The 14,400-nt window shown below is 36.0% G+C and overlaps 1 protein-coding gene across 1 annotated transcript; it reads left to right on the top strand.

Moving 5' to 3' along the window:
* The first annotated feature begins 858 nt into the window (after nt 1-858).
* On the top strand, nt 859-3,756 carry LOC128041703 (uncharacterized). The gene is made up of 5 exons (XM_052632000.1): nt 859-1,135; nt 1,340-1,437; nt 2,417-2,582; nt 3,296-3,450; nt 3,544-3,756. Exons 1-5 carry the CDS (start codon nt 859-861, stop codon nt 3,754-3,756), a joined length of 909 nt encoding a protein of 302 aa, XP_052487960.1.
* Nucleotides 3,757-14,400: the final 10,644 nt, after the last annotated feature.

Consider the following 14,400-nt stretch of genomic DNA (forward strand, 5'->3'; position numbering starts at 1 on the left):
GATGTTTGCGAACTCTTAAGTCTTTCTTCTATTGACAGGAAAACCATTCCTTTATTTGGTTTGTAAGCTCGCATGATTTATATAATATGTATGATTTTATTTCGCTGTTGTGTAATAACTTAGCATATTTCAAGTTGTAATTAAATGGTGTGCTGGAGGATAGGTTGGGAGTTAACAAAGATTCGCTCTAGTGGCTAATGTGACACCTCAGGTTTGGGTTAAACTTATTCGGTTGAGTTTGGAGTGTTACACTGTTTGGTATGAGAGTTAGCCATGTTTTGTTTGCGTGGCTAATTATATGACAGGTAAGTTCACCAAAATGTCAAAGTGTGTTCGCTAGAATTGGTAAAGTATGCCGCAGTATGAAGTGCTTTGTATGTGTGCGTCACTATTTGATTTTGGGGTAGGACTAGGAACAAAATTGTCTTGGCTTAGCTGTATCTTTTGCAGGATTACGCCTCAGAGTATCCCTTTACTATTTGCCATCCCAGTAAGTAAGTTATGTTTTGGCCAACAGTGTTCGCAATTAAGTTGTCAAGTGCAAACTATGTTCACGTTTAAGTCTGCTATGAGCATATTGTGTTCACAAGTTTTTTTGTTAAGTTATGGATGCTAAGTTATGTGTGTTTTATGTTTTATCTAAGTTAGTAACTCATGTACGTTTAAAGCAAGTAAGAATGCCTCCTCGTAAACTAAATGTAAACTGTGCAAACTTTATGTAACCCCTTTGAAGGTGATCAGACTTCAGGTATGCAAGAGCGACCTCATAGGGACAACATCTTGGTCGAATGAATGGAGCCCTTAGTGCAAGCCATGATTTGGGATTTTTAGCGAGTATCTGGTGCTAATACTGCACCTATGAATCATGGGCTGTCATTGGAGCGTCTGCGAGCTCTAGGTGGTAGGGAATTTAGTGGTTTTAGAGGAATTGATCCCACTAAAGCTGAATATTGGCTTGATGGTGTTGAGGAAATCCTTGAGAAAACAACATATACTAACCAAGAGAAGTTAGGAAGCACTGTGTCTTTACTCATTGGCGAAACCCACCACTGGTGGAACATCATGAAGCAAGGAACTGTTGTGGACCGATTGACATGGGAGCTTTTCTTGGAAACGTTCAAGAAAAATTTCATGGGTGAGTAATATATGGAAGCTTGCAAGATGTATGGAAGCTTGCAAGTTTGAGTTTATCAATCCGGTACAAGGTGAACTGTTTGTGGTTGGGTATAAGGCAAAATTTGTGCAACTAAGTCAATATGTAAAAGAAATGGTCTCATAAGAGAAGAATCATTTTAGAGATTTCATTTCAGATTGCATTATGTTATCTAGCTTTACCTAGTGATTAACGATAATGTGAACTTCGACAAGCTAGTGGGCAAGGCCAAAGCTATTGAGGAGATTAAGGCTCTGCAAACTGAAGTTGGAGCTAGAAAACAAGTGTCTGGGTGAGGTTCCAAGAGGGATCGCGACCTACAAAATTCAGGTAGGAATGTTAAGTGAAGCTTCAGGATAGATCATATACGATAGAGAGCAACACCAGGGTGAAAAAGAAGGTTTGCACAGGCCTGCGAGTTTGCCACTCTACAAACACTATGAGAGAAGACACCCTAATGAATGTTGTAAGATGACTGGAGGTTGTTTCAAGTGTGGTTCTAGGGATCACTTGATAAAAGATTGTCCAGGACGTCAGGAGGGTTCGTAAGTTTAGGTTGCGGCCCCTACTTAAGTGTGACCTAGTACACGTGGTCGAGGAAGATACAGAGGAGGCAAAACAAGGCCAGTTGAGTAGTAAACCTTAACCACATTGTTGTGACCCAGGAAGAAGAATCAAGAGGCCTTACATGAGTTTATGCTATGAGGGAACCTCATGAGCAAGGTGCCATCGATGTTATCATATGTACCTTTACTCTACGAACTATTCCATTATTTTCTCTAATTGAGTCTTGTTCCACACATTCATATGTTTTATGTAAACTAGTCAGTGAACTGGGCATTCCAATGGAAACCATATATATGGGAATGACTCTCACTAATTCATTTAGGGATATTGTGTTGGTCAATAGAGTGTACCGTAGGTTTCCTCTGACTATTCAAATTCATGTTTTCTATGCTCACTTGATGTAGTTTCCATTCTATGGGTTTGACGTGATTTTGGGAATGGATTGGTTGACTGAGCACAAAGCCAAGATCAAATTTGAGCTGAAGAGAGTCACTTTGCGAATCAGTGAAGGCTAGGAAGTAATTGTGGTTGGTGAGTGAACTCAGTTTATGTCTAATGTGGTCTCTACATTGAATGTAGAAAATATGTTGGGTAAAGGTTATGAAGCCTATCTCGCTTTTGTGATGGGTTCGTAGGACATGGAAAAAGGGGTTCGCAAGATGTAAATTGTGAAGGACTTTCCAAATGTGTTTCCAGATAAGCTACCTGGGTAATTCACCTGTTTCTATCACACCATATCCCATGGCACCCAAAGAGCTTAAGGACGTAAAGATACAAATTCAAGAGCTACTAGATAAAGGTTTCATACGACCAAGTATTTCAAATTGGGGTTCGCCAGTGTTGTTTGTGAAGAAGAAAGATGGTAGCATGAGAATGTTCATTGACTACTGACAGTTGAATAAGTTAACGGTTAAAAACAAATATCCATTGTCGAGAATTGATGATATGTTTGACCAGATGTGAGGTGCCACAATGTTTTCAAAGATTGATTTGCGATCTAAATATTACCAACTCAAGATGAAGGAGTCAGATGTTTTAAAGGCAACATTCAGAATGAGGTATGGGCACTAGGAGTTTCTGGTGATGCCCTTTGGGTTAACAAATGGACCAGCTAATTTTATGGACTTGATGAATTGAGTGTTCCATGAATATCTAGATTATTGTGTGGTGGTTTTTATTGATGATACCCTGGTGTATTCACAAACTGAGGAAGAGCACGATACTAATTTGTGAATTGTGTTACAAATTTTGCGAAAGAAGTAGTTGCTCATGAAGTACATCAAATGTGAAATTTGGCTCAAAGAAGTTGCCTTTTTGGGGCACATCATTTTAGCTAAAGGGGTTCGCGTACACCGAAGGAAAATAAAATCCATTATGGAATAAAGATTGCTAAGAAGTGTGACTGAAGTGTGAAGCTTTTTAGGGCTTGTAGATTTGTTGAGGGGTTCACCACTATTGCAGCACCCTTAACAAAGTTGCTCTAGAAGAAAGAGGAGTTCACATGGACGAAAGAAAGGTAAAAAAGCTTCGAGAAGCTTAAGGAGATCACTAAATAATTTTTGTTGATTCAACTAGAACCAGGAAAGGAGTTCGTAGTTTACAGTGATGCCTCTGACACAAGGTTAGGATGCATGCTAATGCAAGAAGGGAAGGTGGTAGCTTATGCTTCCAGGCAGCCGAAGGTTCATGAGCATAACTACCCAATGCACAAGTTGGACTTAGCAGTGATGGTGTTCACACTTAAGATTTGGCGACACTACTTATATGATGAGAACTGTACCATCTAAATATACAACAAAAGTCTCAAATATCTGGTCATGCAGAAGGAGTTAAATTTACGACAAAGGAGGTGGATAGAGCTACTAAAGGATTATGATTGTGAGATAGAGTATCACCCTAGAAAGGAAAATCTGGTAGCAAATGCACTGAATAGGAAGCCAATGAGTGAGTTACGAGCTCTATTCACGCCACTAAGTGCAACTAGTGATGAGGGATTGCTTACGGAACTGAAAGTAAGGCCAACGTTGTCACAATAGATCAAAGAGAAGCAAGCTTCAGAGTAAGAGTTGGAGAAGAGGGTTCACCAAGTGGAAGGTATACGAGTGGACTTCGCACTAAACAATAAAAGGATACCCTATTTTCATGGAAGACTTTGCATAAGAAATGGCATGGAGCTACAACATATTATTCTTAATGAGGCACATAATAGTTTGTATGCAATGCATCTAGGAAGTAACAAGATGTATCGTGACCTCAACGAACTGAATTGGAGGCCTGGATTGAGGCGAGCAGTTATAGAATTTGTGGCGAAATGCCTAACAGAAGGTGAAAGCAGAGCATCAATATCCTTCAGGCTTGCTACAACAACTCAAAATTCCAAAATGAAAGTCGAAAATGATCACCATGGATTTCGTGTCAGGTTTCCCACTGACTTCGACCAAGAAATATGCTATTTGGATGATTTTAGATTGCCTTACCAAGAGCGCACACTTTCTAGTTGTTCGCATGGGCTATACTTTGCAAAGGCTCACAGGGATTTATATTGCTGAGATACTGAGACTGCATGACATCCAGTTTCCATTACTTTCGATCGATATCCTCCATTTACTTCGAGATATTTTAAGAGTATACAAGAAGCTTTGAGTTTGAAGCTTCAATTCAGAACTACTTTTCACCCTCAAATAGATGGCCAATCTGAGAGAGTGATACAAGTGTTGGAAGACATGCTATGAAGCTATGCTTTGGAGTTCGTAGGAAGCTGAGAACATTATTTGCCTTTGGCTGAGTTTACCTATAACAATAGTTAACAAGAAAGTGAATAGTTTGTCCTAAATTACTTCATGAAATAAAGAACAAGGTGAAGATGATATGTGAAAGGCTTAAGGTTGCTTCAGATAGATAGAAGTCCTATTCTGACTTGAAATGGTGAGATATTGAGTACTAAGTGGGTGAGCATGTGTTTCTCAACGTATCACCATGAACAAAGTCCCAAGGTTTGGGTGTAAAGGAAAGCTAAGTCCGAGGTCAATCGGTCTTTACGAAGTGGTGGAAAGGATTGGTCCTATAGCTTATCGACTTAAGTTTCCCCGTGAACTCGATTGTATTCATGATACATTTCATGTATCCATGCTGAAAAAGTATTATGCAAACCTATCCCATGTAATGTCAGCAAATGATATTGAAGTGTGACCTGATTTGACTTATGAGGAAACACTAGTAAAGATTGTGGCTCACAAGGTGAAACTCTTACGAAGTAAAAGGATTCGTTTAATGAAGGTGTTGTAGTGGAACCATAAGACCAACGAAGATACTTGGGAAACAGAAGAAGCAATGGAGCAACAATATCCTCAACATTTTGAAGATGAACATTTAGAGGGCGAAATGTCTTAATTGGGGGAGAGTTGTAACATCCCAAGATTGGGCCTGGAAATTTTGGCTTCACAATAGAGGGTTCACTAGTGTTTTGGTGAACTAGGGGTTCGCCAATACTTCGATGAACTGGTAGTTTGTAAAAAAGGTATTAGCAATGATTTCGCCAAGTGTTTCGGTGAAGCACAGTAAGCTAAATGATGTGGTAAGGGGTTCGCTAGTCTGTTTGGTGAGCTAGTGCTTGCCAGGTAAGTTGCGAATTTGGGGTTTTCCAGTCAAAGATTGAGTCTGACTCGAATTAGGAAATAAACATATGTTGTATCTAGGAATAATTTTCATGCAAGTGTTGATAATAATGCCAGGAGTTTGAATTTTCCTTCCCTTATTTTAGCCCTATGTAAGACAGCAAATGCACTTTTAGTTGATATAGAAGACGTTTCTCCCAATAAGTGTAGGGTAACGCGAGTAATTTTTTCCAAGCTTCGAGGAACTGAGTTTGTCGCAGCATCCCAGCACAGTCAAGCTTCCCCTACCACATGTATTCCCATAGCAACATCTCTCGCCTCTCATGACCAGGAAATCTTTACTTCTCTAAAACAATTAGAACAGAGGTTATCGCTATTTGAGGTGCAACAATACCAAATGATGAAAGAGTTGGAACAAAGCAATGAATGCCAGGCTCAGTATTGGTCGTATGTGAAACATAGGGATTTGGCATTAAAAAGATCCCTCTAACAAAATTTTTCGAGACCATGCCAGAATTTCCTACTTTCCCAGTTATTTTGCTCTCATCTAATGAATGCAGAAAAGAGTCAGTTCCATCCGCTGCCAGCATTGACCCTATGACTGAAGAAGTCACTACAGATAAAGGAAAAGCTATTGAGGAGGAGTTGGAAAAGTTAAACTCTACCGACCTCGAGAAGGATGTAGAAAAAGGAAAGGAAGAAACAAATTTCCCTACTAGTGACTCCACTAGCTACTGCCACTAAAAAAGATAAAACTCCTAAATCGACATCTTCACCCATCTCTATGACCGCACAGGATCAAGTAATAGATCAACTGATTGATGAACTAACGGAGGCCGACAAAAAAGGTGAGGAAGTTGACCTAAGGAAAAGCAAGATACGATATAAAGTCAGTGCATGCAAGTCCATGAGAAAGAATTGAATGAAGTGCTAATGTTACAGTCCAAGGAGGTTAAGTTTTGTTTTTATCTCATGCATTGCATAATTTTTTTTCTTATCGTTTGTGTGCATATTCATACTTGTTATATATTGTTCATGATTTTACATGCATTAAGGACAATGCATCTCTTAGGTTTATGGGTGTATTGTGCATCTAGTTTCCATTTTGTATGTTCATTTTGGTATATAAGATATTTTGCCATGCATAATAAATATTGAAATACTGCTTTGTCTATAAAAAGTACAATTTTTCTTTATGATGTTCGATGATGAGCTTAAAATTTTTTTCGATATACCTAGAACAAGTAACAATGGATTGGGTGAAGTTAGCTTAGGCTATGTTGCTTGGAAAATGATTTCTAAAAATAGGATGTCATATACTTGTGTTTTTCTGGTTTTTCGTAATATAGTAAGTATCTTTTTAATGACCTTAGGGATTTTTGCAACCAAACATTAGTTAAATTTCCACGACATTTTGTTTAAATAAGTATGCACTCTAATGCTTAGAGTTGTTAAGTAGGTCAACATCAATTTGTTTGTTCCATCGTGTTTTTGATTAGAAAGGAGGACTTAATTAAGAGTGTTTGGTATAACTTTTTGGGCACTCTGCTATAGCAAAAAGGACTGAGTAGCTAAGAAAGTAGTTGTATGCTCCATCCATATTTTTAGTTAAAAGCCTTAGCTTCTTGAGTGACTTTTGGTTTAAATTGTGACATGATTGAGTACTCGGCAATTTGTTGCATGCACTATCGAGATTGTCAAGTCAAAGAATTTTGTGAAATGCTAAATCCCTTAATAATATTATTATTATTTTTATGAGAAAAAACAAAAAAAAAGGAGATATGAAAATGTGAACAATATATTTTGATATGGGTTTAAAGTAAGTGACTTCTGTTTAGGTAACGAATGAACTCAGTAAGAAAAAAAATATTTGCTATAGGAAGAAAGAGAGAATGCATGGGTACTTAAAAGATTTTGTTTTTAGGGAGAAATTTTTACACTGCCTTTGTTGAACAAACATTTGCCATTCGAATCAGTTTTAGAAAAAGAGAAGATTGCTGAGAACAGAGGTATAAACTATTTTTCGAATAAGTACATAGTACAAGAAAGTTTTTTTTTGCCAAGACAAGACGGGTGCATTCATGCATTTAGGTGTATTTTTCTTGAGGACAAGCAATAACTCAGGTTTAGGGTGTGACAACTCTTGAAAAGAGTTATATTTCATGTGTTTAGACCTAGCTAATTACTTGTACTTAAGTACATTTTGTTGCATTTTAGAACATTTTAGTTAGAATTTTTAATATTGCATTAAGACTTGGAATGTGTTGGAATTAGGCACTTTTAATCGCTTGTGGTGAAGTTTTTGTGTGGCAGGAACAAGTTTTGGAATGAGGAAATAAATGAGTGAAGTTTTGTCAGGGAAAAGTGCAGATAGTTTACCAGCACGGATGCTGTGCCAATGCCTGGAAGACCAAGTCAACATTTTCTGCGCGGTAGTCCTAGTTCAAATTCAACTTCAAACTTGTACCAGATAAATCCCCCGAAAAGAGGAGAAGATAATCACGAGCTGTTGGCCGATCCTAGCCTAATCTATCTATAGAAACCGATGAAGGGGACCTCACGAAATAGAGGAGAAAAAGGGAGAGAGATCTTTAGGCTTGAATAAGGGTTTGGCTGGGCAAGGGAAAGAAAGTCTAAGGCAGTCCTTCTTAGCCATCATAGGACGCTGTGCTATCGAAGTGTGGAATAGGCAATCGAAAGCTGCTTTCCAAAGTTCTTCTGTTATTTCCATTAGTGTTCCTTCGAAATATTGAATTGAAGTAGTTGGACACAATGTCGGAGAATATTTTGGTTTGGAAAGTTATTTCCCAACCCATGAGCTAAATCTCATAGGGTTGGGATTACTTTCGATGAAGCTTTAACTATTGTTATGGATGTCGTATATATGTAATTTACTTTACTATGTCATTTAATTTTTCTTATTTCTTAATTAAAATTCAACGATCTCTAAACATAGAAGGTTGTTTGCATGCTATAAACTGATTCTAATTCCGATAGGGTTGGAATGGTTGGATTAAAATTAAATGAAATGAGAAAGTACTCAATAGACACTTGTAGTCGACTCTAGACATAGAGTCATGATCATACTGAAGGAACCTATGTAAGATATCTAAAAATCCTATAAACACAGGAAAAGTAACTTGAAGTTTTGCTCTTGTGAGTGGCAGGCCATTTTAGAACTCTTCTGTGCAGTAAAGTAGATACGATTTTTCCAGAGCATTATTGACAGTCAGGGTCGATTCTGGGTAATCTCGAACTTTCGAATCAACATCACTCTATCCTTATTCTTTCCCGTACAAACTTTGCCACAACATATTTAGTTGTTTATTTCTTTGTTTACATTTTGTTCAGGTAATCACTGTTCCTATTGCCATTACATTTATGCTTTCACTTTTGCCATAGAATTTCTAATTACTCATCAATTCCATCTATCACATACATCATCATTCCTTTGAATTATCACTACATACTTACCTTAGTTTTCCATAGCATTTTATTCATCAGTCCTGCCATAGCAGTAACTAGGTTATAATAACTTGACCACTTTTGTGCCTCAATTTGATCCTCGTGGGGACTATACTCACTCATCACTTTATTACTTCAACCAATGTGTATACTTGCACAAATTTGCATATAATTTCACACGCGATAGTATAATGATAAAATGGAAGACACATGATAAAATGTTTTGGCTCCAGTATGGCACTCTGCTACAAACCGTGGCTAGTGAAAACCAAGCCTTGTGGGGGAACACGTGTGTGTTCAAAATAAGGATGAATGTTAGGGGGTACGAAGATGATGACTGATAAATAGCTCTACTTAGCAGTATGAAAACATAGGAATATGGTTCTTCAGAGCTAGGATTGGAAGCTAGCACAAGGAAGGAAGTATGTGTAGAAAAAGGATGTGTAAAATAAGTAGAGCATATTGCATGAAAGGTAATATGTAACACCCCTCAGTCAGCCCGTTTGCTGGACCCAAGTTATAGAATTCTACTACAAACACCAAAATATTCACACACAAATTATAACATTCGATTCAATTAAAATGCATCAAATTAATCCATATTCATGCATAATAGATGTTATTAGTAAAGCAGGGACTAAATTGAGCATACAAACATAGTTGAATAAATTCAAGTAAGATTATGTACCAATCTAAAAACTTTTCCAAAATATGGAACTAGGTGTCGATACAAAAGAAACATGTACCAATATTTTTATCAAAGGTATTGATACCAAAAATAAGTATCAATACCGTTTTGGCATTCTGCCATTATCAAAACAATTTTATTTTGTCAAGTATCAATACCTTGGTCCGTGGTATCGAAACTTTTACCCAGGTGGTCAAAACCATAAATTATAGAAGTTCATTTCATGCCCAAATCTATATCTTAGCTCATGGATACATATAGGCACACAAATATCCTACACAGAACTCATTCAATCCAGTACAAACATACAACCAATTCAAAAATATTCATATCAAACCAAAATTATCATTATAACAATAATCCTAAGTTGTAATGGTATTTGTGCAAGTGTGCACAGCTGTTCAAGTAATAAGCAAGTAAAATGACTTATCATCTCCACAGGGACTGTGTATGTTAATCGATTATTTGTAAAATTATAAGTTAACAATTTGGTGGTAAAAACACAATGTTTTGAGTGGTGGATGATTAAACTAAGTGAAATTAACTAGATGCAAAGAATGATCCCTACGCAAATAAATCTAAATGCAAATGTATGAATGAATGGCTTTAGCAACAAAAACAATCAACATAAAATAGGCTAGGATAATTAAATTAATCAACTCAATTCATTTTTATCAGGCTTAACAATGTTCATAAAATATTCCATGGTAACTCGACCTTTCATGAGTTTGGAAACCAAATTAAGTCCTCTCGGAATCTTTTACTTAGTGAAATATGCATTTTATTGATCAATTTAAACTAAGGGTTTCTTAGTATTTATGCGAGGTCATAGGGACATTTATGTTTGCAACAGTTTAATCACATAAACCTAAAAACTATGCAAGATAATAGAGCTAACTAAAGATATTATGAACCTCTAATTTAGTTGGGTTCAGTGATCTAAATTGAGCATTGCACTTTTCAATTATGCGTCTACTAGCTGTTGTCTGGTTAGGATCATTCAGCTAATCTGAATGCACCCAATCACGTATGAATGAAATAAATCTTGATTTTAATTGAAAACATGATCCAATCAATATGATTTCCTTATCAACTAAACATAGCAATCATAAGGATGAATTAGTGGTCCTCATATGTTGAGCTTAGCAATTCCTCTCAACTAGTCTAGTCGATAAAATCATCAAATCAGTAGGTCTTTTATTAGGTTTTAATGAGGCTAAGCTAATGGTAGGGATAAAGAAATATGAATTTGTAGGTTCAATCATCTTAATCCTAACTTTGTCTTAGATCCTTTTACATTACAACCTTCATACAAATAGGTCCCGAAACTTATTTCAAACTCCTGCTCAACCTTTATCTTTTAGACTTTGAGCAAAATTTTCATTACTTTTTATTCTTTTGAACAAACTTACCTTTATTATTTCATTCCTTTTTTTTATAAACATGAGAAGAGCATGTACATCTTTTCGTATATCTCCTCAAATTTTGATCACCAAGAAAAATTTAGTTAAGATAAGTGCAAAAGAATACAATGAAATCAAAAAGATGATAATATGACTTATGATGTAGGTAATTTGCAATAAATAGTCCATTAAGCTCAAAAATTATGTTTCAAGGGTTAAATTAATAAGGTCGGCTTGAACGACTCAAGCGATCCAAAGAAAGTGTGCCTGTATCATATTAAATTATTATACCTCCTAGGATTTTGCCTCAAGAAAGTTACTAAGTCAATTTTAAAGACTTAAACCTTCGTACATGTCTATTTCTTGCCTATATCATATTAAATTCTTATACCTCCTAGGATTTTGCCTCAAGAAAGTTAATAAGTCAATTTTAAAGACTTAAACCTTCATGTATGTCTATTTCTAAAGAAAATGAATTTTCATGGGAAATACCACTTAAGTCTAAAGAACATACAAGCATTCCATACTCAATATAACATAAGAATAAATTAGATAAAATCAGAAATTATGCTTGCATTTGAACACACTTATGAACAAAAATTCTTTTTGAACATTCATGTACCGTAAACCATACCTTAGCCAACAATTTTAGATATTCCCTTCGACAAGAATGACTACCATACTTTCTTATAATCCATTGGAATCTCAGATTTTTCACAACATTAAGAACTTGTTGAAGAAAATCTCAATTTATATTTGTCATCATGGCAAAGTACTCATCTTCTTCAACATCAGGTTAAACAAATCATTAATAGACTTAGAAGTTAGGGGTACCTTTTTCTTACAAATAAGAACTTTAGTAGCATCTAGCTTAGTCAAATTGGCATAGAACTCTTGAACTAACTCCTCTTCGGGTAATGATCGTACATCGCAAAAATAATTCCAATTGAGGGCATCAATTGTCTTTCAAATCGACAAAGGCACAACCATCTTATCATTGCTCTCCAAGTTGAAACCTTTTTCTGGCATCATAGGTAGATTTTTAATGATGGAATCAAACCTTTCTTTCACTTCCTCATCTTGAATCACAATGGATTTTTCAGCAGAGGTCTTAGGAGATCTAGTTCTTTTGCGAGACATGGTGATTTTCCCAAAAAATAGGCAAAATTTTGGTAATGGATGAAGCAAAGGATTTTGCGGCAGTGATAGGCTTGCTGTAGCAACAGGTTTGGGGTGGTGCACGGCTTGCGATAGTGATAGGATTCGACAGTGATAGGAATGCAGCGGTGATATGGTTGCTCCGGCAAAAGGCTTGCGGCAATAGTAGTCTAAGGTTTTGTGATAAAGGAAGAAATTTGGGGATATTTTTTGACATTTAGGCTGATGACTAAAGGGAAAAAAAGAATGAGTAGCTAGCGGTTAGGCTAATTGCTTAAAGGGTTGTGAAAAATGTGATGGTAGAAAATGGTTTATATAGTGGTAAATTAAGGTAATTTTGTAGCAAAATTTTACTACTTAAGTGACTTAGGTGGCAAGTATAGATGGAGGGAAAAGTGGTAACAATATTAGGGTTATTACTTACATTAAAAAAAGAAATTAAAGTGAAAATTAAAAATTTTAAAATTAATCAAAAAATTTCTTCTCAAAAGATTACATTAAATTAATTCCTACAAAGGTTCGAGGGGCCACAACGATCCTGCTTAAGTTCCAATCTCCTTAGATAGAATTAATTAAATTTACTAATTTCAGAAAAATAATTTCAAATTTTTTATTACAAATTAAGGGTCTACTAATTTGAATGAAGTTTAATTCGCTCATCTTTACCATCCCAATAGTGTTTGATACGTTGACCATTAACTTTAAACGTACATCCATGGTTTTCGTGCAATTCTACAGCTCCATATGGATAAAATTTGAAGATGGTATAAGGTCCTCTCCATCGGGATTTGAGCTTCCCAGGGAATAACTTTAGCCTCGAATTAAAGAAAAACACTTTTTAACCTTCTCTAAATTCACAACGTTGTATACGACTATCATGTCATCTCTTAGATAAATCTATGATAAAAACCAACATGGCTTAAGAAACTTCTAACTCCTTTCACTCTAACAAGAGGTGGTAATCTTTCAAGTACGTCCACTTTGCTATATTCACTTCAATTTCATTTTTGGAAATTTTATGTCCAAAGACAATTCCCTCTTTAACCATAAAAGGACATTTCTCCTAGTTAAGGACAAGATTCGTCTCCTTGCATCTTTTTAGTACTTTAGCCAAATTACTCAAACAAATATCATAAGTGTTACCAAAAATAGAAAAATCATTCATGAAAACCTCAACAAAATTATCAACCATATCAGTGAAAATTTCCATCATACATCACTAAAATGTGGCAGCTGCATTACATAAGCCGAAAGGTATTAACCTAAAAGCAAATGTAACATATGGGCAGGTAAAAGTAGTTTTATGTTAGTCCTCCGGGGTGAAAACTATTTGGTTGTATCCCGAATATCCATCTAAAAAGTAGTAAATTTTGTTACCTGCCAGTCGATCTAACATCTGATCTATAAAGGGTAACAGAAAATGATCCTTACGAGTGGCTTTGTTTAATTTTCTATAGTCAATACAGATTATCCAACTCGTGATAGTTCTCATTGGGATTAACTTCTTACGTTCATTCCTGACAATCGTGATTCCACCTTTCTTTGGTATACATTGTACTGGACTTACCTAAGAACTATCTGAGATGAGGCAGATAATTCCTGCATCAAACCATTTGATCACTTCCTTCTGCATGATTTCTTTCAGGATAGGGTTAAGTCTCCTTTGCCAATCGATTCTACCTCGCTCACCTTCCTTTAAAGTAATCTTATACATACAGTAGAAAGGGTTTATACCTCGTTAAAAATTACTTTAAAACAACAATCAGTTGCTCCTCTTGGTGTTCTATCAGTTCTGCTGAAACAATCACAAACAAAGTAGAACTATTACCTAAATAAATGTATTTTAAATAGAACAAAAGTACATTCAGTCAAAGCTTAGGCGGTTCCTCAATTGACAACTTGGGTTGTGTAAATTCCTGAACTTTTGACTCTAGCGGTTCAAATCACAATGGTTGAACATAACTCCTCGGATTAGCTTCCATCAAAGCCATGTTTTCTTTACCTTTTTCATCTTCCAATGGTTTAGACCCTAAAGTGTTCTCTAATGGGTCCTCTTCATAATTGCTTTCCATAGAAAATAAGGTTTCTAATTCCTTTATCACTGAACATTCCTCCATCAAATTGGGAAATTTCATGGCCTTTAAAATGTTAAATGTTACCTGATCATCTTGAACTCTCATTGTGAGTTCTTCTTTTTGCACATATATAAACGTTCTTCCTGTGGCTAGGAGAGGTCTCCCTAGGATGATCAGAACTTCCTTATATGCTTCAAAATCTAACACAATAAAGTCAGCATGAAAAATAAACTTATCAACTCTAACCAAAAAATCCTCGATCTTTCCCTCGAGATAT

The sequence above is a fragment of the Gossypium raimondii genome, chromosome 6, assembly GCF_025698545.1.
Source record: "Gossypium raimondii isolate GPD5lz chromosome 6, ASM2569854v1, whole genome shotgun sequence".
NCBI lineage: Eukaryota > Viridiplantae > Streptophyta > Magnoliopsida > Malvales > Malvaceae > Gossypium > Gossypium raimondii.

Excerpts from the sequence above, each read along its gene's own strand:
- LOC128041703 (XM_052632000.1), top strand. The coding sequence starts at position 859 with ATGAATCATGGGCTGTCATTGGAGCGTCTGCGAGCTCTAGGTGGTAGG. Across the intron at positions 2,583-3,295 it reads GTTTGTGAAGAAGAAAGATG|AACCAGGAAAGGAGTTCGTA; the intron begins GTAGCATGAGAA and ends TGATTCAACTAG. Across the intron at positions 3,451-3,543 it reads AGTTGGACTTAGCAGTGATG|AAGGAGTTAAATTTACGACA; the intron begins GTGTTCACACTT and ends CTGGTCATGCAG.